This window comes from Globicephala melas, chromosome 13, assembly GCF_963455315.2.
Source record: "Globicephala melas chromosome 13, mGloMel1.2, whole genome shotgun sequence".
Lineage (NCBI taxonomy): Eukaryota > Metazoa > Chordata > Mammalia > Artiodactyla > Delphinidae > Globicephala > Globicephala melas.
This window is the reverse complement of record NC_083326.1, coordinates 75,074,682-75,099,899: the sequence shown is the minus strand read 5'-3', so window position 1 is coordinate 75,099,899 and position 25,218 is coordinate 75,074,682. Positions and strand designations below refer to the sequence as shown.

Here is a 25,218-nt window from a genome sequence, read left to right as displayed (position 1 = left end):
CTTTCTCTCTCCCCCGTCCTCGTCCCTTTCCTCCTACATTAATGTATCTGTTCATCTCCTCTATCTCCTCATTGCCTGTATTTATTATCATTTAAAAATAAAAGATCTCCGAGAGGACAAAAAATACTGTGAGCTGTGCAGGTAAGGAGGTTAGCCAGCCCCTGGCTGCGCCTTCCAGCTCTGGGAATAGGGGGACATCGCCTCCCCCTTGCTGCCCCGAGGCTGTAATTCTGGCCAGCACTGGACAGTGAAGCCACATGTATTCCAGCCCCCGGCATGCATGCTCTGCCCCGCCCCCATCTCTGTCCTCCTGCGCTGAAATGAACACCTCACGGAGCCCGAGCCTGAGATCTGACCCACTGTGCTTAGGACTAATATTTAAAATGCAGAATGGCTGTGGAGGGTTCCTGCTCCCAAGCCTTGTCGTGCAGTAAAAAGATATAAACAGAATAAATTACCTCTCTAGCTCGGATTATGAGAATACCCATCTCCTGACCAGAATTTTAAGTCCTGTCTCCCTCGTAGCGCTGCATCCGGCTGATTTATGGAAACCCGAGCACTTCTCTGCGTATTTCTCCTGCTCGGCCGAGTGACCGAGTTTACCCTTCCTATGCCATTAGCGTTATTAACACCTGGGCAACCGATCATTGCAAATGGGCCATTTCTGTGATGAACGGAAACCTCTCCCACTGCTTCTCCGGGGCCTTGCCGCCTCCGGCCTCCTCTTTCTGCACCATGTGCCGGAGCTCAGGACCACCCCCAGCACCTGCTGATGGGCTCCAGGGGGTCTGGGAGGAAACCTCTCACCCCAGCAGGCGTCCATGCTTTCAGGCGAGCACACAGAAAGTGATGATACCACTCCTATTTTTATGCCTCAGAGAATGTTCCAGATGGAGGGCAATGCCCCCATTGACCAGGGAAAGAAACTGAGGCTCAGAGACGGCAAAAGACTAGCCGAAGTTCCCTGAGAAAGTTTACGGCAAAAGTTGGGATCTGAATTCAAATCTCCAGCCCCTTGATACTCAAAGTATGGTCCGCGTATCAACAGCAGTGAAATGCAGAATCTCAGGCCCCACCCCAGAACTTCAGAGCCAAAGAGGCACAAGCCCCAGGAGACGAGGGTGCACGTTCGGTTTTTCGAAGCATTAGCTTAGAAACACATGCAGGTTCTCAATAATCCCTTTTTCACTGGAGGAAAACCTTATGGTGTAAATTCTCCTTGCTCAGAAGCAGCAGGGACCCCGCTTCCACGGTCATATCGAGTGAAGGTGAAGCAGCCGGCCAAACCAGTGTCACCCACCTAGGCACCCGTAGCACTGTGTCCACTGCTTCTTCCATTATAACACCTCAAACCCACACAGTGTCTGTGTCCTGATTCCCAGGCTGTGAGCAACTTGAGACCAGGAAATGTATGTGACTTGATTTCGGGCACTCAACCTCTCTGAGCCTCAGCTTTGCCATCTATAAAAAGGGCACAATAAGATCTAACTTCAAGGGTCATCACAAGGGTTGGGACTTCCCTGGTGGTCCAGTGGCTAAAGCTCCGTGCTCCGAATGCAGGGGGCCTGGGTTCGGTCCCTGGTCAGGGAACTAGATCCCACATGCCACAACTAAGAGTTCACATGCTGCAACTAAGATCTCACATGCCACAACTGAGACCCAGCACAGCCATATAAACAAATATTAAAAAGAAAAAAAGAGTCATCACAAGGGCTAAATAAGTCTTCATATGTTATGGTCTAAACATAGTGCTTGGCACGGAGCATACCATTGACTAATAAACACTGAATGAAATAATAATAATACAGGGATAATAACAATGGCTGTGTATCGGATGCTGTAGCTACTGTTATCATTATCCCATTTTCTTCTTTGAAGAAATGCTTAAAACGTATTCTAAATCCAGGACTAACTTCACAGCCCATTTGGACAGAGATGCAATTTATTACTTTCCACAACATACCTCAACATATCAATGTTATCTAACGGAAAATTATAGGGCTTGTAGAGATAAGAATAGTAAGAGATCAAGGGCTAATGAAGAATAATCTGGCAATCTGTTTCTTTTTATTTTTTGGCCGCACTGCATGGCTTGTGGGATATGGGATCTTAGTTCCCCGACCAAGGATTGAACCTGGGCCCTCGGCAGTGAGAGCGTGGAGACCTAACCACTGGGCCACCAGGGAATTCCCTGGCAATCTCTTTAAAAAGAAATGTACCACCAATGGATGAAAAGGGAAAACGTGGCATATCCCTACATGGAATATTATTCAGCCATAAAAAGGAAGGAAGTACTGGTACAGGTTAAGACGTGGGTGAACCTTGAAAACATGATGCTAAGTGAAAGAAGGCAGTTGCAAAAGGACCATATATTGTATGATTCCATTTGTATGAAATGTCCAGAACAGATAAATCCATAGAGACGGAAAGCAGATTGGTGGTTGCCAGGGGCTGGGGAGAAGGGAGGTATGGTGATGGCTTAATGGGTGCAGGGTGTCCTTTTGGGTGACGAAGATATCTTGGAACTGGATAGAGGAGGTGGTTTCACAACCCCGTGAATGTAACAAATGTCTCCGTATTGTTCACTTTAAAAGGATCAGTTTTATGTTATGGTTCAGCTCATTTTAAAAATATGGGGGGAAAAGGAATGCAATTTTACTATATTCGGGGACCTACAGGACATCCAAACCTTGCTTAAAAAGAAATCCTGGTACCTAACAGAGAGCGTGGGAACCTCTGCTCATACCTGCCGCAGGCACTCGGGCTGTCGCTGCTTCCCAATGGCAGAAATTGCTGGAGGAAGAGTTTGCCTCACATGCCTTTGCGGGTCCCTGAGATCAAAATCAGTATCATTGTGCGATGCTGCCACGCTATTGTTTAACCAACAGTGTAGGACACGGACCCACGGGAGGAAGCAGGCATTTTCACAGGTGCCTGATGCCTCATGAACAAGTCACTGTCTTTTCAGTTCTTTGTCAGCCCTTCTGATCGTTTTAGGGAGAGTCTCTGGTGCTAGCTTGCTAACCCTGGCTTACGCCGGCAGGCTTGGAGTCTCGGCAGGACAGAAGCTAGCTACATGTAATGGCATCGTTTTGTTTATCCTTTTATATATTGCTACATGTATCTAATTCTGGGAAGTGATACCGTTTCTCCATTTAGAGTGGTGATACCTGTTCCCTTTCTAAACAGCATTTAAGGTTTCAAGAAACGTGTGAATTAGGTAATAGTAAAGATGATGCATGGACCTGGCACAACCCTAGGTGGCAAGATGGGTCTGGGGATGATATTTCAGGAATGTGTGCACTCAGAGAGAGTTGGTCCCTAAAGGCCCACTCCAGGTCACTGGAGACTTCTCTCTGATGAACTCACAGTCCCATGGGATTTTCAGTTTTGGACCGGCTTTGATGTGGCTGTGCTGTGTGACTATGATTAGGTTACTCACCCTCTCTGGACCTCAGCTTCCTCGTCTGAAAAATGGGGATGGGACATGGAATGAAGACCCTGCCATCAAGTTATCCAGACCTCTACCTGCCTTCCTGAATCTGCTCTTCATTCATTCACTCGGTCATTCAGCAAATATTAGTTGAAATAGTATGCACTGGGTGCTCTTCTGGGCTCTGGGGTACAGATGTGAATAGGACAGACTTGATCCCAGCCCTCACTGAGATGATATTTTAGTGGGGGAGACAGACAGTAACCAAGGGAGAAAATACTTGGTCATTCCAAATAGTGGTAAGAAAAGAAGGTGGTGAGATTGGGAATAACTGGGTGTTAAAACAGGCAGTCCGCCAGGCTGGGCTAGGGTGAGGCAACTGGGGTACTCATGTTGAGTGCAAAATTTAAAGGGGGTGCACACCAAAAACTTAGGAGTCAAGATAAATAGTACTTTTATATAATATTTTGAAAACTCAAAATTAATGCAAAATAATCCGTAACGAACAAAACGGCAACATTTTAAATAAAGACAGGATCTGACAGATCTGCCATTCGGGGGGATGAGACATCCAAGTGCAAGATGAGATCCTACCTTTATGTAAAATATCCCTATGTTTTTCACCATGAATTTCTGTTGCCTTAATTTTCATTTTAAAGTTGTTTTATTACAATCTTTTTCTTGATTTCTGAGGTTTTTTTCTTCCTTTTTGTAAATTGATTTCGAGTTTTGTGGCACCCCTTCCATTTTCCTCCCAAAGTGAGTCCCTTGCTCGCCTCACCCTCGTCCTGGCCCTGAGTGGCAGGCAGTGGGTCAGGAGGGCCTCTCTGAGGAGGTGACACTTGAGTCGAGTCCTGAATGAGAAGTTGCCAACTTTGCTGAGCTCTGGAAGGGTGTGGCAGGCAAAGGGAACAGTACTGACAATGGCCCTGAGACAGGATCAAGCTTGGTGAGTTCTAGGAAGAGAAAAACACTGGTGTGGCTGCAATTCAGGGAGTCTGGAGCTGGGGGAAAGAAGGAGGGGCTGAGACCCCAAAGGTCCACAAAAACCAGATGACATGGGGCCCTGTGGGCCTAGGTGAGGGGTCAGACCTTTATCTGAAATGCAGCCAGGGGCACGGGAGGGTTTCAGCAGAAGGGGTGATGCTCTGCCTTGGGCTTAAGACTATTCTGGTGGTCCAGTGGTTAGGACTCTGAGCTCCCACTGCAGGGGGCACGTGTTCGATCCCTGGTCGGGGAACTAAGATCCCACGTGCTGCACGGTGCAGCTGAAAAAAATCCAAAAAAAACAAACCAAAAAATCTATTCTGTCTGCTGAGTACGAAATAGGTTGGGGATGGGAGTGAGGACAGCCTCAAAACTGGTGGCAGGAAGGCCCGTGGGGAGGTTGCTAGTCACCCGGGGAAGGGACATGCCCAGCTTCTGCCCTCTGTGTTTGCTGTCGCATGTCTTCTCCCTGGAAGCCTTCCCGGCTTTATTCCTCATTTTGCAGGAGAAGAATTTTGAGGCTCAGAGAGGTTAATTCATCTCCTCAGGGTCCTAGCTAGTAAGAAGCGGAGGTAGGCTTTGAACCCAGGTCTTCAAATACCCAGCCTGGCCCATTCTCTGCCTACCTTACCACCTCAGAAGAAAGGGTTAGCACGTAACTTCAGGCAAGTCTCAGTTTCCCTCATCTGTAAGGTGGGACGAATGACAGCACCCACTTCCTGGGGTGAAGGAGTCCGGAAAATTGAATATGCCCTGCACAGGCTGAGTTCTCGATAACTTTTACCTTAAAAGGAAGAAAAAAGACCCCTTCCCACCACTTTCTCTCTCCCTCTCTCTCTGTCTCTCTGCTGGTTCTCCCCTAAAAGGAGAAACTTTGGTATTTATTCTTCAAACATTTATTTTATTCTTTAGGGTTTTTTGGGAAGGGGAAGGATTGGTGAAGGCAATCAGTTTTCGGACTTAAGATAAAAAATCACAGCAAAGGGTCGACTTGACTCTTCATAATTAATGGGGCGGCTTGTAATAGGATTCTCCTGCCCGTGGCGCTCCCAGAAACACCTTTTTACATAAGATATTGCCCACGCCGGAATGGCAGCAGGGTGATTTATGGGGTTCCTTGCTCCAGAAAACCTCTCCTGGGGTTGCCCAGCCAGTGGAATTTATCAGGGAGTTTGGAAACCAGGCAAGAAACCTGCCCGTGACATTTTTGGTGGAGTTTAAAAAGCACAAACACTGGGGAAGGGAGAAGCCAGTGGGATGGGGGTAAATGGGAAAACCCATTTACGTTGGGTTTTCCACCAGCAGAGCCTGAGATGGGGGTTCTTGGCACGTGATTTATCAAGAGTAGAAGGGGATGGGAGGTGAACAGGAGGAGGGGAGGGTTCAGGCGGAATCGGGTCTCAGCCTCATCCCACGGGGAGCTCTGCTCTGTGGATGGGACCACAGAGCTGCCCCCACCTTGAGGTTGCCGGAGAGACTGCATCTCTGAACACAGTGGCTCCCACTGGCTGTTCTCTGGGGAAGGGGGCAGCTGTGGGCCGTCAGCAGCCAACACTCTCAGCAGCTGGGGGGCATGGCTGCACCCGCCTGATCCAGGAGATTCGAGTCGGTGGTGAGGCGAGCACCAATCGTAAGCGAAGGTTTCTCAGAACAGGAGATGAAGATCGAGGCTGGGGACAGAGCGGAGGGAGACGGGAGGCAGGGATATGGTCTCATGCTCCACTCCCCTAGGGCTCTTCATCGTCCTCAGAGTAAACACCAAAGTACTGACCACAGCCCACAAGGCCTTTCGTGATCTGGTGGCCCTTCCCTCCACCCATGCACACTCCTTACCTCCCTGTCCATCTTCCACCATCATCTACTTTCTCTCCCTTGCCCTTCCCTCTGCATTCACAGTGGCCTCCTCACAGGCTCCCACCTCAGGACCTTTGCACATGCTGTTCCCTCTGCTCTTCCCCCATACACCCCCACATACACCTTCATTTCCTTCAGTCCTCAGCTCAAATGTCACCTTTTCAAAGAAGCTTTCTTAACCATCCTATCTCAACTAACCAAAAGGTTAAGACACTTAGGAAACAGATCAACCCGCTGTGTGACTGGAGGCTCCTGGCGCTGCTTCTCTAAACCTGTTTCTTCTGCTATAAACTAGGATCAATAACCCCAGCTTCATATAAAGAGCTTCTGTAAACGGATTCCGTAAATTCAGCCGCTACCCTGGTGAGGTGTTGGTGGGATCATTTAAATTTTCCAGAAGTTTCTTCTTCAGAGCAGTCCAGGGACTTCCCTGGTGGCACAGTGGTTAAGACTCCACGCTCCCAATGCAGGGGGCCCGGGTTTAATCCCTGGTCAGGGAAGTAGATCCCACATGCTGCAACTAAGAGTTCGCATGCCACAATTAAGGAGCCCGCCTGCCACAACTAAGGAGCTGGCAAGTCGCAGCTAAGACCCGGCTTGCCAAATAAATAAATAAACTTTTTTTTAAAAAAAAAGCAGTCCAGTGGGTTTAGGGACTTGGTGAGATGCGTTGCCTCATTGGGTTCACTACCTGCCCGTCATCACAGCTCAGCGAACCAGGTTCTACAGGGGGCGGACCGGGGTTCCACCTGCCTCCTTTCCTCCACTGTGGAACCCCTGGCTACTCTGGCTGTTATGGTAATTAGGGTCCTTGACTCTGGAGTGGGCCTGGGTTCTGCCTCTCTCTCAGCATCCCTTTCTTCATGTGTAAGACAGGGACTCCTCCCAGGCATTGAGTAGTTGCTTGATAAAGTGATAACAATTAAAACAGCATGCCATCTCCCGGGAATACACAAATAGAAATAATCCAGAGACACCTCCCCCCTCCCAAGAAAAAGGTCCAGAAGAGATGAGATTTGCCTAACACAGGGTTTCCCAACCTTGGCTCTACTGCTCTAAGGTCCAGTTACTCCTTGCCGTGGGGGCCATCCTGTGCATTGTAGGGTGTCGGGCAACTTCCCTGGACCTCATCCACCTGGTGCCAGGGGCACGCTCCCCCAACCCAGTTGTGGCAATCAAACATGTCTCCAGAATTTGCCAAACAATTCCCAGCTCACATCCTGAGAGCTGCTCTGATTGGACAGTTTGGCTCCTGGGCCTGCCCTGAACCAGTCACCATGGCCAGAGAGAATGCAGTGCTTGGATTGGCTGAGGTTGGGGTCACAGGTTCCTCCTCCTTCCCTGCAGGACCTGTCCAGAGCCTTTTTATAAATATGCAGGCTTTTCCTAAATTGCTTTGAATCTGAGCTAACACCAAGCAATTAGGGGATCTGTTATGCTGGACCTGCTATTGGATAAACTTGAGCAGTGGCCACCTCCTTTAGGCAGAATAGGAGCTTCCCCGTTTGCTCCAATCCCCACCACTCCCTAATGTCTAGCCCCCAACCTGCCTCATCGTATACATCTGAGTTTGATGCCTGGCTAGTGACTGGATTATAAGTCCCAAGTGCAAAAATGTGAAGCTCTACACGGTTTGAGGGAAATCCTTCAATGAATTGCAAGTGTTGCCTCATAAATACATGAGTGCATGCACTCTCCCACACATGGACACAAACATACATGCATGCCCACAGGTACAAAAGCACACAGCCATGCACAGATGACTTGGGACATAAAGCCAGTCTGAGTCATCGTGTCCACAACTGAGGGTCAGACCCTTCTCTGAAGGTACTGGAGCACGTATCTGCTTTGTACTGGGCTCTTGCCCAGGCTGGAGAAAGGAGAGCAGCAGTGGCATAACCCTGGTCCGCCTTCCCATGCCCCTGCCATGCCTGGGGCCAGCTCTGGGGTAAAAACACCCCCTTTGCCAACCAAAGGCTGGATTTCAACCGTCACCTTGGCTTAAGGCTGGAGTGAAGGACTAGACGGAGGCAGCCTCTGGAGGCAGGGGTTTTAGAGTCCACCTGATGAGAAGACAGAGGGAACCTCGGCTGGTAGAACCCACAGGGAACCAAAGGGCCCCCCCTCCCAGGAGAGGGGCCCCAGCTGGGATGGGGAAGCTGGGTGTATCTCAGGCAGGTACACACACCTGGTGACCCAGTGTTCAGTGCTCTCCACAGAGCCCTGGACCAATACAGAAAATCTCGTGCTCCCAGGACGCTCTTCATAGGCTCCCCATTTCCCCCACTGAGTGGTCCAGGAGGGCAAAGGCAGAATGGCAATAGTTTCTCAGCTCCAGTGCCCATCCTGCTACATCAGGTCATAACAACCATCACCTCAGCTTCAACCATCCACGTCCTGCTCTCTCCCTGTGCCTCTGCCCTGCCCTTGGCATTCCTTGGATGTCAACCAGGAAGGGCTACTCCAAGGTAATTGACATGTGTTATCTGAACAGGGTCAACAGGCCCCTCGGGTTCTTATCTCAAGCTTGCCGAGACCAGGAGAGGAGCAAATGGCAGCTGAAAGGTCTCCCAAGAGTGCAGCCAAGGACAGGAAGCCTGAGTGGGAGACAGAGCACCTGGAGTGGAGACGGGCTCTGCCACTCACCTGGAGGAGTGTGGGGTTGGGGAGACGGTCTCTGGCTGAAGCAATCCCAGGGGCTTCAGGGAGGAGGCTGCCTTTACACTGAGCTTCGAAGAATGTGTAGGATTTAGAAGCGTAGAGGGCATGGCATGCAGGAGGCATGGCTTAAGCAAAGGAAAGGTGGTAGGAGAGCAGTCGTGGTTAGAGGCACAAGTCCAGGTGTTTGCATAGCAGCGTTCCAGTTCAGCTGTGTGACTTGGAGTAAGTGCTTGACTGCTCTGTGCCTCAGTTTCCTCATTTGCAAACATGAAGATTATAATAGTATCTACCACATAGGTTACTGCAGGATTAACTGAAATGACTGCTGAGACCCGAAGCACACAGTAGGTGCTCAACACAAGAATAACTACTAGTTCCTCTGCACCCCTCACTGTTGCAGGAGGAACACTCAGGAAATGGTAAGAACTAGCAGTTACTGAAAGACGACACCTGTGCCGGGTCCTAGGCGGAATCTGCAAACAACCCATTTTACTAATTAGAACACTGAGGTACTGAACCAGACCATCATTTACTCAAGGTCACTGTGGTAGTGAGTAGGAGCAAAGTTCAGGCTCAAGCCTGGCTGTGTCCCGCTCTGGAGCGCTCAGTGTCTATTCCAGGAACCCACAAGGACATAGGGCTGGGTCCTGGAGCCTTTTGGAGGGACAACCTTGGCAACCGAGGTGGACGTCTACGGTCAAAGGGAGGATGAAACCGAAGCAGCGGGAGAAGCAGAGGGAGGCCACTGCTGCTCTCAAATCCTCAGCCACACCTGGTGGAGGGAACAGTTTGGCCACAGGAAAGGAGGTGGGAAGCAGCAAGTGGGCCTCCTCCAGCACAGAGGGGCAGCCTGAGGCCCAGAGAGGAGAAGGCACTTGCCCAAGGTCACACAGCCCTCATGAGGCAGCCCCTCAGCGGGAGCCGGAAGCTGGGTTCTGCCATGGGCTGTGACACAGGGTGGCCCCCACCCTCTCTGAGCCTTGTTTCCTGCAGCGCTGGGAGGGGTTGGATAGGGCTCCCCCCATGCCCAGACTGTGCGGGCCCATTCGCCTCTGGGACCTCAGCACTCCCCGGCTGGGTAGAGTCAAGGAAGACCCTGGGGCAGGTCTCACCTGCCTGGAGCCGGGCTTCCCCATTGGAGACAGTTTGCTGCCCCCTGGTGGCCACAAAGGATTCTACTTTTCTCTCGGTTTCTGAAGAGATCCTTCCCAGGGGCTGCAGGTGCCCAGTTTCAGGACCAGTGTCCACCCTCCTTGTGTCCAGACCGACCTGGAGGCCCTACCTCCTTCTCCAATGTCCCACCACACAAAGAAGGCGGAGGTCCAAGAAATACAGAGTCATGTCGAAAATCACAGGGTTTGAAACTGGCCGGGCTACATTCCAGCCTGTGTGACCTCGAGTGAGTTATGTCACCTTTCCATGCCTCAGTGTCCCCATCTGTAGAACAGGGACGATAATAATGGTTTCTACTTCATAGTGCCTTTGTGAACGTTAAAGAAGCCAAGGAATAGAAAGTTCTTAGAAGCATTTCTGGCCCATGACAAGCACTTGATAAAGATTGGTAATATTGTCCTACCAGCCCAGGCCTGAGAAGTGACAGAATGTCCCCCTCCCCTTCCTGAGCAGGTCCGCCAGGGAAGGGAAGCCCGGTTAGGAGCTCAGCATGGCCGGATTCCCTTAGGAACCGGAGTTCTGAATTCTTGGCTTTGTTGCACAAGCTGTGTCATGTGAAGAGAGTCACTTCATCAGAGCACTGGCATCAGGCTGCTGTGTGCTTTCTCTGAGTTCATGGAGGCGGAAAAAATGGACCTGCTGGAGTTACACGCCCAACTCAGAAAGGGTTTATTGGCCAGAGCTGCAGGGAAGCCAAAGGGAGTTCAGGAGGGCTTCCTGCAGGAGGCAGCCAGCGTAGCAGCACAGGGCAGCTGCCACTGCCATCCATGAGCACAGAGGCCCCTCAGCCAGCAACCCCCTCCAGGGGTGTCCAGGAGCCTCTTGGGGATCACTAGGGACCAGCCGGCCCTCCTAAACCAGGAGCCCTCAGCCCTGGCCCAGCTGGGCTTTCAGAGCCTGTAGCTCTCCACTGTCAATGTTGTTGCCTCCACACACGATGACCACGACTGAGGCCGGGGAAGGGTGCAGGCGGCCCTCAGCCTGGAGCCTCCCCAGGAGGCCTGAGTAGATGGCGGCTAAGGCTGCCCCGCAGGCAGGCTCCACCAACATTCGCTCATCGTCTGCCCAGAGCAGGGGAACGGGGGTGGAGGGGGGAAAGGGAGGAAGAACCAGTTACTGCTCAGCAGGCTCTGGGCACTGCAATTCCATGAAGCCAGCCATCCAGGCACCCATCTCGCAATCCATCATTTGTCTGACTCTCTCTCCATCCATCAATCTGACCATCTATCCCTCCATCCATCCGCCTTTCATCTCTCCATCCATCCATCCCTCCCTCTATCCATCATTAGACTGTCTGTCTGTCCATCTATCAGTGTATCTATCAATCATTGTTTTATCCATCCATCCATTCATCCATCCATCCATTCATCCCCTATCCATCATTTGACTGTCTGTCTGTCCATCCATCAATGTGTCCATTAATCAACGTGTCCACCCATCCTTCCATCCATTTCATCCATGTCATTTGTCAATCCACTGCCCATCAATCCAACCGTCTATCCACCCACCCATCCACCTATTCATTATCCACCTTTCCACTCACTCATACATTCATCCATTCACTCAACAAATATTTATTGAGCGCCCCCTCCCTGCCAGGCCCAGTGCTAGGAAGGCCCTGGGGACACAACAATGAACAAGACACACCAGCCCCCGCCCTCATAGAGTTCACAGTCTAGCGATGTAGTTGGATAAGAATCTGGCAGTTATGAGACTGTTGGGATTGGTGCATAGGAAGTCTTCAACCCAGGTGGGGTGGGGGTGAGAGATCAGAGGAGGCTTCCTGGAGGAGGTGCCATGATAGCCGAGTAGCCCTTAGTTACATGAAACCAATAGGGAGCAGGGCCAGGATGGGCAGCAAGAGGGAAGAAGAGTGGGTGCAGAAGTCCGGAGGCTAGAGACAGCAGGACACACCCCTTCCTCACCCCTACCCTTTCCATCCACTCAACGTGCACTTACTACATGATTACTGTATATCCAGCCCTGCGATAGGCACTGAGGATACAGGCAAGAGAGAGCACACCCTCTCCAGGGGATCCAGGGACTTTGCTGGTTTCTGAGCCCGGGTGGGGGGCAGTGCTTACTCACCCAGGAACCGCTGCACAGCGCTCACGGCCTCAACATCCTCCACCACCTCAGAGAAGACCTTGAACTCCTTCGTACACGCCAGGGCCTGTGCAGCCACCGTCCTGGCACCCAGGCACTTGGCTACACTGCAGGAGCGGGCAGGCGGGGCAGGGAGGGCAGGGGTGCGGAGAAGAGCTGGGGACTCAAGTCTACTCCCCGCACAGCCCCAACCCTCCCCAGCCCCGGGCCCCCCTCCCATCCTGCAATGGGCCGGGGGCCCAGCATTCCAAGAGTCTCGAGCAGCGCCTGGCTCAGAGGCAGCACTCAGAAATTGTGTGTCCCGTGAACAGCTGGTGAATGCACATCACCCCCTCTGGCTGTGCAGCCGTGACTGTGTTGTTCTTGCACAGACCCCAGAAAGCCAAGCCTAGAAAATGATTTTTTCATTTTATTCATTAATAACCATTTACCGTGTCTACGCTATAGCTAATATTCACTGAATGTTTCCAAGGTGCTGGATGCTCGGATTTTCCGACAGGGGTTTTGTTTGTTTGTTTGTTTGGTTGGTTGGTTGTGCCGTGCAGCATGTGGGATCTTAGTTCCCCAACCAGGGATCGCACCTGAGCCCCCTGCAGTGGAAGCACGGAGCTGTAACCACTGGACCGCCAGGGAAATCCCTGGATTTTCTGTCTTAATCCTTATGCTGTCCCTTGGAGTTAGAAATGTATGAGTTCCATTTTATAGGTCAGGAAACTGAAGTTCACAGAGGTTGAGTAACTTGCTCTAGGACACACAGCTAGTTAATAGCAGAATGTGGGCTCAAATTCAGGTAGTCTGGCTCCAGAGTCCACGCTCTTTACCTCCGTGCTTGGGATCACCTACCTGCTGGTATTTCCCTGAGCTAGGCAGTGTTTCAGGCCTGGGAGAGGCTTTGCTGAGCTCATAAGAACTGGCTCTGAGCCCTAAGTGGCCCAGAGTACGGACTCTGGTACCAGGCTGCCTGGTTTCAAACCCTGGCTCTAAACTAGCTGTGTGACCTTGGAAAAGTCACCTCGCCTCCCTGAGCCTCAGTTTCCTCATCTGAAAAACTGGGCTAATAACAATAGCTGATAACAATAGCTAATAACAATAGGCTCACGACGTTGTCGCAGACAATGAGCTAAAACATTACAAGTGCTTAGAATAGAGCCTGACAGATAGTGAGTTCTACAGAAGTGTCGGTTGCAATTATTGTTATTGCTGTTATCAAGAACCAAGTCTGGGAGGGGAGACAGCAGTGAGTAAGGAAACGCAAGAACAAGTAAGTAAATGCCCACTGTAGGTAGACACTATGAGGGAGAACTTGGGAGGGGAAACCCCGATGACAGGGTTGTGGGGAGAATCTCTCTGAGGGGAGAAAAAACAGCCAGAAGAAGAAGAGGGAACCCTAGGACTTCTGGGCCGAGGACACAGCCCGTGCAAAGGCATGGCGGGAGGAAAGAGCATGACCCCTTCAAGGGACAGGAAGACGGGCCAGCGGCTGAAGTGGGATGGGGAGGAGTCTGATTGGGGCCTGAGAGCGTAGGGAACACACTGATGGGTTTAAGCGGGGAATGAAAAGTCCTATAGATCAGCCATGCAGGATTAAGGAGACCCCCCCTTGAGGGGACTTCCTTGGTGGTCCAGTGGTTAAGACTCTGTGCTTCCACTGCAGGGGACATGGGTTCGATCCCTGGTCAGGAAACTAAGATCCCGCATGCCATGGTGTGGCCAAAAAAAAACTTTTTTTAATTAAAAAAAAAGGTGACCCCCTTGAGTGCCCCACTTCCACTAAGTGGCACTGGGAGGTCCTAGGGCAGCCTAGCGCCCCACAAATGCCCCCAGCCTATGCCTACCTGGTGATGTCCGGCAGTGTCACCAGCCTGCCTGCCTTAACGGCCGCATTGAAACAGTGTGCCCCTTGGGTCTCCATGGCAATTATGGGCACGTGCTGCCAGCCCACCTCCGCCAGACCAGCTGACACCCCGGCCAGGAGGCCTCCGCCCCCCACTGCCAGCACCAGGGCACCCGGTGGGGTCCCCAGCACTGCCTTCAGCTCCCGCACCAGGCTCCCGTGGCCTTCCCTGCAGGATAAGGGAGCAGGAGAGAGGAGCAGGGGTGAGGGAGGCCCCAGTCCCACAGGCTCACAACCACACAGACTCCCCGCGTCGCCATCCGCCTCCCCACCCATGGCACGTGGAGGGGAGACCCTGCCACGCTTAGTTCACTCAGCTTTCATCCACTCAGGTTATTCATTCACTCATTCTTTCCGCCTTTCATCAACCTCCCAGGCACATTCTCAATCCATTTAATCCATTCCACAACGCTGGAAAGAGGCAGCGTTCTTGTGTCTGGTTAAGGGGAGACCAGAGTAACACTCAGAACCAGCCCAACTCAAGTCCTGGACCTGGGACCCAAGGTCTCTGCCACTTACTAGCTGTGTAATCTTCAGCAAGGAGCTTGACCCCTCTGTGCCTCAGTTTCCTCACCTGTAAAATGGGCATTAAAAAAACCATGTCTAGGGCTTTGGGGAAGACTAAACGGATGGAATGTGTCCCAAAGTACACACTCAGTCAAGGGGATTTATTATTAGCATTTCCATTTTACACACGTGGAAACTGAGGCACGGGTGGTGAGATGCTTTGCAGAGTCACACAGGTCATAAGTGGCAGAGGCGGGGTCTGGACCTCCACGTGCCTGGCTTCCAAGCCTCTTCTCCTCTTGGGGCCTCAGTTTCCCCTCTGTCCAGCGGGAGGACCCTGACTCAACGAGGGTCTCTCAGTGCTGAGTTCCATGGGGAGAGGGGCACCAGCCTTACCATATCAGGGGGTGGTCAAACGGGTGGATGTTCACCCAGCCGTCCTTCTTGGCCAACTCTTGTGCCCTTAGATTGGCCTCGTCCCAGACCTAAAGAGAAACCGAGGCCCTCAGAAGACGGGAGTCAGACGGCTATGGAGGTTGGAGCAGAGCCTGAGGTCTCCTGGATGGCTCCAGGGGCCAGTGGGCTGAGGAGACCCCCGAGGGTGAGACCAGAGCTGGTGTGGACCCAGCAGCCTCCTGGGACAAAGGCAGAGGCTTCCAAGGGGACAAATGGATGCCTTGTGCTTTCTACAATCCAGGCAGGACCCATCATGTTCTATTCTCATCATCTGGTTACCTGCGAGTCTCCCCAGCAATATTTGGAGCTTTGTAAGAGTAGAGACCACGTCTTATTACCTCTGTATTCTTAGCACTGCCTAACATAGTGCAGGCACATGGTCTGTGCTCAATGAATATCTGTTGGATGGATGATGGACGGATGGAGGGGTGGAAAAGAAGGCAGAGGGAGGGAGAAAGGGTGATGGACGGAAGGATGTTGAATGAATGAGTGAGTGAATGAATGAATGGATGAATATATGAAGGAAGGAAGGAGAAGGGAAGACAGAAAAGCAGGCAGGCAGGAAGGAAACTGTATACACTAAGTATTTGGAGACCAGCTTTTGGGTACCATGATATGGCTTTTAGTTTTAACCTTGATGGTTTTTAAAAGCCTGTTTTCCAGGGATGATGGATGGATGGATTTTTTTTCTTCTTCTTCCCAGGAGGGGGGAAGGATGACATGTTTGGGTCTCTGTTTCTTGGGTAACAAAGTGAACCAATGATATCCTTATCAGATGAATATCCTTTCATTTCGGGGTGGCCTCAGAATGGGGGATGATGCTGTCACCATCTTTCTTTATACTTTTTGTCTTATTGAAAGGCAAAAATTTTAAGTGGATAGTACCAAGTGTTAGTGAGGGTGCAGGGAGACAGATACACTCCTGGTAACCACCAGCCTCCTGCTTCTCTTGGGATCACACAGGAAAAGTCTCCTCGAGGTGGGGAGAGGCAAGTTGACAGATCCCAGCCCTTAATACACAACACATCCCACTCACCCCTCAGCTCAGCCATCCTCGGGGATGACTGGGTCCCAGGCACAATTCACAGAACGGAAAAGGAAACAGGATCTCTTGGGGCTGAGGAGGGAGTAAAGGGGGAACAGCTCCCTTCAGCTGGTCTCCCCTTCTTGAGGTCCTTACCTTTCCCGTCAGCTGAACTTCGGCCCCCTCCCCCTGCAGCCTGCTCACCACCTGCAGAGAGGTGCCCTCGGGGAGCACAATGGTGGCTGGGATGCCCAGCTTCCGAGCAGCGTAAGCGGCAGCGATGCCTGCGTTACCCCCTGTGGAGGCAGTAGAAGGGGGGGCTGTGGGCATTTGCATTAGCCTGTTGACACACTGCTCTCCCACCCCCTCCATTCCCCTTTGGGAGTCACGCCTTCCCGACACTTATATGCCCCACCATTGGCCCCAGAGGTGGACACATGATCTATGTGGAGCCAATCAGAGAACGCACTCACCTGAACCATGATTGGTTCAGAGATGAGTACATGGGACAAGCTGGGCCAAAAAAACCAATTCATGGATTGATGAGGCCATTGGGAAGGGGTACTCCCTTTTCACCAGGGTTGGTAGGATGGTAGGAGGCAAGCCTAAAACTCCGGATGGCCATCTTGCTACCATGTGGTCTATATGAGAGTAAAGTTAGTACAGAGGAACGACAAACCAAGAAAAGGAGAGATACAGAGGAGAGCTCCTGGGTCCAGCTGCGCCTGAAAGCCAATTATCCCAAGAATTCTTCAATTCTTGGAGCCTGTAACTTAAACCCGCATGATTGCGGTTTTATCACTTACTACCAGGAGGCTTGAATGATGGGAAGGGGGCTGGGAGAGGACATACAAAGCAGCCATCTGACCATGACCTTGATGAGACTGGACCTTTAAGAAGAGGCCAAGGACCTCCCTGGTGGCGCAGTGGTTGGGAGTCCGCCTGCCAATGCAGGGGACATGCATGGGTTCGAGCCCTGGTCCGGGAAGATCCCACATGCCGTGGAGCAGCTAAGCCCGTGCACCACAACTACTGAGACTGTGCTCTAGAGCCCGCGAGCCACAACTACTGAGCCCACATGCTGCAACTACTGAGGCCCACGTGCCACAACTACGGAAGCCCAGGCGCCTAGAGCCCGTGCTCTGCGACAAGAAAAGCCACCGCAATGAGAAGCCCGCGCACCGCAACGAAGAGTAGCCCCTGCTCGCCGCAACTAGAGAAAGCCCACGTGCAGCCAAAATAAAACAAACAAATAAATTTATTTACAAAAAAGAAAAGAAAGAGGGGCTTCCCTGGTGGCACAGTGGTTGAGAGTCCGCCTGACGATGCGGGGGACACGGGTTCATGCCCCGGTCCGGGAGGATCCCGCATGCCGCGGAACGGCTGGGCCCGTGAGCCATGGCCGCTGAGCCTGCACGTCCGGAGCCTGTGCTCCACAACGGGAGAGGCCACGGCAGTGAGAGGCCCACGTACCGCAAAAAAAAAAAGAGGCCAAGCCCTGGACATCTACTGCTGCTCCAGCCAGGTCCTCCTCCCCCAACCCAGCCCTGAGGACCCGCATGAAGTAGAAAGGGGTGGGCTCACCTGAGGAGCACACCAGGTGTCTGCATCCCTTTTTGGCCACCTGGGAAGACAAGGTATGTGGGTGGGGGCTGACCCAAGCAGGTGTCATGGAGGCCAACTCTCCCCACCCCTCGTCCTGCCCACAGCTGTCCCCTTCCACCTGTACAACCTCACTCTCCCCTCCTGCCCACACACCCTCACCTCCTGGCAGAAACGTCCAATGCCACGGATCTTGAAGGAGCCAGTCGGCTGCACGTTCTCATACTTGAGGAAGACAGGCATGCCCACCACCTGGGACAGTGCCCAGCTCTCCAGCAGAGGTGTGACGATGTGGAAGTGCTCACCCTTGGCGCACTCCGCCAGAGGGCCCTCCATGCCAGCAACCACCTAGAGGGCCTGCAGGAGGGCACAAACATCATAGCCCAGGCAGCTCCAGCCAAGAGTCCCTGTGACCAGAACGGGGAACGGGGAGAGGGAGAAGCTCCTCCGCTTGGCGCCCTTAGTGCCATATGGCTGCCAAGCTGTGAGGCTCCAGGGAAGTATCCGCGCCTCTCTGGGCCTCACTTTCACCAGCTGGACAGGGAGGTTTGGACTAGGGGCTCTTTTCTTCTGTAACTGGGGCTGCTCACAGCGCTGGGGATGGAGAACGTGGCCAATATGGTGATGAATGAATGAGAGTGGGAGAATTCATTCATTCATCATTCATTATTCATTCAAAAGACATTACTGAGCACCTACTATGTGCCAGGCAGTTCCAGGTTTTGGGTCCCAGCAGGGGACACGTCAGAGGCAGCCCCTGCTTTGCCGGAGCTCACGGTCTAGTTGGGGAGACAGAACCACAGAATTTCAAACAGGAGTGACCTAGAGGGGAGGGTATTATTTTAGCAAGGGTGGTCAGCAAAGCCGTCTCCCAGGAAAGAAACTTTTTTTAAAACTTGTATTATGGAAAATTTAAACACAGCAAAAGTGTCAAGAACTGTCTGACGAAGCTCCCGTGTAGCCATCACTTAGTTTCAACAATCATCAACACGTGGCCTGCCTTGTTTTCTCCATATCTGTGCCTAATCCTCCTTGCTGTATTATTATTTTTTCCTCCTTTATGATTATTATAAATTTCCTCCCATATTATTTCTTCTGTAAATATTTCAGCATGTAGCTCTAAAAGCAAAGAACTCTTTTTAAACATTGTAGCCACAGTTTCAGAACAGTATACATTTGTCCAAACTCTTCAAATTCTAACCTTGAGTAAGCTAATTTTATTTTATGGAAATTATGCCTCACTGATGTTTATTTTTTTTAATGTAATCACAACGCCATTATCACGTCTAAAAATATTAAAATGATTTCTTAATATCATCAAATATCTGCTAAGTGTTCAAATTTCCAATCATCTCATTAAATGTAATAAACCACCCGTCTTGCTGTTGGTGATGGTTTAGGGTTTTGTGCATTTTTGGTTGGTTGAGAGGTAATTTACTTTCTTTTGACCTGCAAGTTCTCGAAGGGGGAACTTTGAGATGAATGACGAGAAGAGAAGCAAGGGAAAAGCGTTCTGTAGGGGGAACAGCAGGTAGAACCACTGCCTTGAAGGAAATGAACTTAGAGCGTTCCTGGTGCTGAGAGAAGGGACTGGTGGAGGTGAGAGTAGGAGGCGAGCGAGGAGAGGTGGTCAGGGATGTTGGGGAGGGCGTTCCAGCCCACGGTGAAAGTTGAGATATTATTCTAATTCTACTTGCTATGGGAAGCCGCTGGGAAGTTTTAAGCCAGAGTGCGGATGAGTGAGTGAGTGAATGAACCAGTGTGTAAGGGCGAGAAGCAGAGAGGGAGGACATTAGAAGGGAGAACAATAGAAGGATTTTTTTTTAAGGAGCAAACGCTCTGCCCTCCCACTCACCTCCCTTTTTTTTTTCTGGCGCAGAAAAGCATTGGGCCGCCCAATAGTGGGGCTGCAGTTCCATTATTTGCCACTAGGCGGAGCGCTGCAACCTCCCCCGCCCACCACAAGCCCAAGTTTCTCGTCCACCCTTGCTTAGTCGAGAGCTGGGCTCCCCGCTTCAGAGGTTTCCAGGTCTCCTGTCCCTGGATTTGACTCTGGGCCTTTGTTGGGATGGCCCTGGGGTTCCCCAGGCATGGCAAAGCCTGAACCACCTCCACCCAGTTCCATCCAGGACAATTCTTAAGCGGGGCATGGCATTGGGGGAGGGTAGCCCACGGGTCACCCAAATCCCTCATACCCAGCCCTGGGCCTCACCTCAGCCCCAGAGCCCAAGAATGTGAGCTTTGGGGTCAATCAGAGACCAAAGTTAGAAACTAGCTATGACTTCTTGGCTGTGTGACCCAGACAAGTGTCTCAACCTCTGTGTGCCTATTTCCCCTTCTGTAAAATGGGAATAATAACATCCCAACTCACAGGTTTTGGGGCAGATTAATAATAATAGTAATAATAATAATAGCTATCCTTTGTGGAATCCAATTACCAGAAACTGACTGAGTCTTCTGGAGGCATTATCTCACTGGGGTCTTCTAACAGTGCTGGTAGGCTCATTGTTACTCTAGAATGCTTCCAAGGTGTAGGTCCTGACCTAGGAACTGGGGACACCATGGTGAACCAGACAAATATCTACTCCTGGGGGTGACTTATAATCTCAGAAGGGGATCGACATTCAACAAATAACTGTATAGACAAACAATCAGAAATGGTGAGAACTGCTAAAAGGGAAACAGGGATATACGGAGTCTTGAAGAGAAGAACAGGGGACCTACTTTGGGTCAGGAGGTCAGGAAAGGCCTTTTGGAGGAGGTGACCATTAAAACTGAAACCTGAAAAATGCAAAGGAACTAACCACACAACAAACTGGGAGAAGAGCTTGTACATCACAGGATCATTGTGATGATTACGTGAGACCACAAAGTAAAGGCATCAACTCTGCTTCACATATAATAATAGCTAATAATTATATGGGACTTACTTTGAGCCAGGCACTATACCAACCACCTTATATTTTATCTCATATAATCATTACAATGACCCTGAGATAGGTTCAATTATTAACTCCACTTTATAGACAATGAAACTGAGGCCCAGAGAGGTTAAGTAACTTGTCCAAGGTCACACAGCTAGAAATGGCATGGCCAGGATTCAAACTCAGGCAGTGCACTTTGGCATCTGTGTTCTTACCCACCATGCTTTACTTTCTCTTTTATATTAGCATTATTATCATTAAAGGGGTGAGCATTTAGTACTTAACTTTCGGTTGTCCTTAGGAGCTAAATGCTCCTGTCCAGTCCCCAGGCGCCCCCAGCCCTCTTGGTTATACCGACTGCCCAGAAGAGGACAGCAGGCGTCAGTGAACCCCAAGCTGCCAACAGCCTTATCAAGCCCAGACGCCCAGGAGGGCACCTGCTACTTCTATGAATCGGGGTAAAAGACCAACTGACTACCTTTTCCACCTCCCTTGTCCCTCACGCTTTTCCCCAGAGGCCACCTGGGTGACGCTCAACAGTCAGATCTCTGGTGCCAGGGCTGGGAAACCTCAGCCACCCCTTGGCTGGCAGAATGTCAGCCCCACCCCACTGGGATCAGGACGTGCTCCCCGATCCTCAGGGTCCCAGATCCCTAGCCTTCTAGTCCAAGGCAGACGGGCCACAAGCACCCTGAGCTGAACCCATGTTCCTGGGAGGACTTCGGACAGTCTCACCCTCCCACTTTCTGTCCACTCAGCTGGAACTTGGCCCCAGAACTTTCCAGACTAGCCTCTACTCACATTCACAAATGTACGTAGAGCCCCAGGGCCCTATTTGGGCCCCAGACCCCCTTACCTTCCTTCTCAACAGTCCCCAAACCAGCTCAGCCCCAGCCCACTGCCCACCAGCCTGCCTGGGCACTGGCTCTGCCAGCTTCCTGCAGCTTCCTGTGGCCTTGGCCCCTCCTCCTGTATTAAAGGGACAGCTCCCCACTGAAGGAGAAAGGGGACAAGATCAGCCTTCATTGCCTCCCGGTTTGCTGTCCGAGACATGTGATTACCTGGTCCCATTTCACAGACGAAGAAACTGAGGCCCAGAGAGGGGGACTCACTCAGCCAAGGCCACCCAGCCAGCGAGGGGCACCCTTTAGCTCTCACCCTGGACCACCTTTGCTGTGACATAGACACCTCCAAGCCCAGTGCTTGTGCCAAATGCCAAGCCACTTCCCCTGGACCACTGTCAAGGTCAACTTAGGTCTGAGACAAGAAAACAAGGATAAAGGAACAATTATTATCTGTCACATGAGAAAGGCATGTTTTCTTCTGAAGCTCCTCCTCATCTGTGATATTTTATACCCAACATTGGGACTCAAACAATTATTTATTGTTCAAATGAATGACTCTGACAACCGATTCATTCACTCAAAGAATATTTATTGGACACCAACTATGTGTCAAGTCCTGGGACCTTTAGCTTCAAACAAGACAGCATGTCCCCTGCCCTCAAGAAGCCCCAAGATACCACTGAAGAGCAGCTATGATCAATGCTGTCAGATGTTGGCAAGAAGAGGTGGGGTAGGGCTGTGGGCGCCCAGAGCAGGTACCTCACCTGGCCCTTGAGGGCTGGGAAGGCTTCCTGGAGGAGGAGACTGAGAGGGGTCAGGAATCAGGAACAGGGAAAGCAAAGGTCTGAAACTGAAAAACATGGGGTGTTCCAGGAACAGAGACATGTGCAGGAGGACTCGAAGAGAAAAGGCAAGGATGGGACAGCATGTGGGTTTGGGGCTGAGGAGGTGGGCAAGGACCAGAGTCCACTGGATGCCTGTGCCAATCCAGAGTCTGAACCTCATCCCAGGGGCACTAGGGAGCCATGGAAGGCTTTAGGCAGGGGAATGACGTGATCACATTCATGTCTTGTCTCTATCAGCATCTCACTGGGTGAATCTGAGCTGGTCACATTAATTTGGGGGGGGGGCCTCAGTTTCCCTATATATCAAATGGGAGGTGAGGTCCAGGCAGCACCTGGCAGCCCAGATGGTCTGTGCCCTTCTTGACCTGTGTGTGACCTCCCCGGGTTTGATGATTAACTCCTGGCCACTTGGGGTCAAGAGGAACTGCTTGGTCATGATCCTTGATGAGGACTTTAGCAGTTTCATCCCCATCCTCACATTAAACAAACACCATCCTTGACAGGTGTCCTGTCCTGGCCTGGGCACTGGGGACACAGAGGTGATAAACCCAGTTCATGCCCTGAGGTGGCCCCCAGCCTGGAGGGGAGAGGAAGTCACTAATTCAGTGACAACCCTAACACCCCCTAGGAGAACAGAGAACAGAAGGTCCCCATAGGGCAGCTGAGGGTGGGTGTGATCAGGGAGGGCTTCCTGGAGGAGTGGGGCCTTAGCATATAGTTCAGTTTGGACAAGAAGCATGATGGCTGCATTTATTGCACGCCTACTGTATGCCAGCCCTTTTGTGTTTATGAGAGATTCCCAAAGGTTTTTTACTAGTTGGGTATTTATATCCTCTGTGTGTGTGTGTGTGTGTGTGTGTGTGTGTGTGTGTGTGTGTGTGTGTGTGTGTGCATATAAAATAATACACATAATTTTACGGATGTTATTGCTTAGGAAGAAGCTAAGGCATGTATTAAAGTTTAAAAATGGAGGTTTTTTTCTTTTTTTAATATTAAATAGTAGCAGTAAGTTTCTGGCATGAAGAGGCAGTAACAATTAGAACACAGACCCTGAAGCCAGCCTCTAGTACAAATACCAGCTTTGCACTTACTGGCTGTGGCTTGGGTAGGTTACTTAACCTCTCTGTGCGTTGGTTCCTCAAGTGTAAGATGGGGATAAAATACTACTTCCCCAGTAGTGTATGCAGCTTGTTGCCTGTATGGGTTGCCCTAAGGGACCTTGGAGACAGCCCTTTCCAGTGGACATTCATGTCCGGCATGCGGTCCCCAATCTAGGCTCCAGACAGGTATGCGCGGTGCCTTTGGAAAGCCCCAGGGCACAGTGGCCAGGGTCCACATTGGCCAAGTCATAATGTTCATCCGCACCGAGCTGCAGAGCAAGGAGCATGTGATTGAGGCCCTACACAGGCTGAGTTCAAGTTCCCTGGCCCCCAGAAGATTCACATCTCCAAGGAGTGGGGATTTACGAAGTTTAAGCAGATGAATTTGAAAACATGGTGGCAGAAAAGTGGCTCATCCCGGATGACTGTGAGGTCGAATACATCCCTAATCGTGGCCCCCTGGACAAATGGCAGGTCCTGCATTCATGAGAGCCTTGGCACTGTCCTCTCCTTACTCGTGCCCACCAATAGATACTACTTTCCTGTCCAAAAATTAAATTAAATTAAAAGCTATTTTTCCTTACATTAAAGCAGTATGGGAGGAAGACTTTGAAGTTTTGATTATAATACTGAATTTCCATTTGGTGCGTAGGAAAAAAAAATACTGCTTCCCTAGTGGAGTTTATGTGAGGATCAAAAGAGTTAACAGATGGGGACTTCGCTGGCAGCCCAGTGGTTAAGACTCTGCGCTCCCCATGCATGGGGCACGGGTTCGATCCCTGGTCAGAGAACCATCCCCCATGTTGCACAGTGCGGCCAAAAAAAAAAAAAAATTAACAGATATAAACTATTTAGAACAGTAGGAAGTATCCTGTGTTTGCTGCTGCTGCTGCTAGTGTTGCTTTATCAGTATTATAAAAGGTGTGACACAACAGTGTGGCAAAAATTGCAAAGGCAGCACGTGAATGTACGAAGTTTGGGAACATGACATCGTTCTATCACAGGACGCTTACAACACCCTGGGAGAGGTAGGTATTGTAATGAACTCCACATTGTGGAATCAGATTTGGCTCAGAAAGGCTAGGTCATTTTCCTGAGGTCACACAGCAGGGGCAGAGCCAGGGCTTAGACCCAGAGCTCCTGACCTGGAAGAGGATGGAGTGAGGAAGCCAGAGTGGCTGCATCAGAGAGCAGATGAGGCTGGAGAGGGGTCCAAGTCACTGACCCATCCCCTCCCAGATCCACATTTGTTAGCCAGGCACTGTCCCTGACACCTCAGGCTGCCAAACACCCTGGCCAGTCTCCCGGATTATTCATTAAGCTTCATTTCACCATCTTCACCCCCAGCTGGCCTTCTTGTTCCCAGGGCAAGGAAACTGCGTAAAGGGGAGGGATGGAGTCTTGGACACAGTTAACTGGCCCTCTGAATTTGCAGGTTTAACTCTGGACTCTGCGTCATACACTTTCCAAGGCACAGAGGTTCAGTTCCATTAACAGGTAGAAGAACTGGAGTTCATGCAGTCAAGCATCCAGTCTAGCTGCTGAGTAGCCCAGCTGGGATTTGCCCTGGATCTTCTAACACCCAATATGTCTTAGCTAATGTCTCAGACCCTTGCCAAGATGATCAATCATTCTAGAGCAGAGAGGGTCTCAAACTAGAGGGCCACGTTTTTGCTGGCCGGAGCTGATTCACTCTGTCCTCTGTAGCGCTATCCCGTGGGGGACTGTTCTATTTGCCACTGTCCCCATCTTTCTCTATTGCATCCCTAAGACCCAGAAGACTCCTGCCTGGTTCCTGGAGTTCTTT

General features: G+C 51.0%; 1 protein-coding gene and 1 non-coding gene across 5 annotated transcripts; one reads left to right on the top strand and one right to left on the bottom strand.

Annotated features, from left to right (window-relative positions):
• Window positions 1–5,340: 5,340 nt before the first annotated feature.
• SDSL (serine dehydratase like) lies at window positions 5,341–21,563 on the bottom strand. Of its 4 annotated transcripts, none has more exons than XM_060310814.1 (9): window positions 21,478–21,541; window positions 18,397–18,519; window positions 17,860–18,054; window positions 17,680–17,719; window positions 16,252–16,391; window positions 15,012–15,100; window positions 14,050–14,277; window positions 12,197–12,321; window positions 5,341–6,090 (listed from the first exon to the last, which is right to left on the bottom strand). In XM_060310814.1, exons 3-9 carry the CDS (start codon window positions 18,031–18,033, stop codon window positions 5,978–5,980), a joined length of 909 nt encoding a protein of 302 aa, XP_060166797.1. In that variant the 5' UTR covers window positions 18,034–18,054; window positions 18,397–18,519; window positions 21,478–21,541; the 3' UTR covers window positions 5,341–5,977. The 4 variants fall into 4 exon arrangements, with proteins under 4 accessions (XP_060166797.1, XP_060166795.1, XP_060166796.1 ...); XM_060310812.1 differs by lacking the exon at window positions 5,341–6,090 and adding an exon at window positions 6,101–11,169; XM_060310813.1 differs by lacking the exon at window positions 5,341–6,090 and adding an exon at window positions 6,101–11,169 and having other exon boundaries at window positions 18,397–18,476; window positions 21,478–21,536.
• Window positions 21,564–23,405: 1,842 nt separating this feature from the next.
• Window positions 23,406–23,542, top strand: LOC115855555 (small nucleolar RNA SNORA70). The gene has a single exon (XR_004040492.1). It is a non-coding gene; the product is annotated as a small nucleolar RNA SNORA70 (small nucleolar RNA).
• The last annotated feature ends 1,676 nt before the right edge of the window (window positions 23,543–25,218 follow it).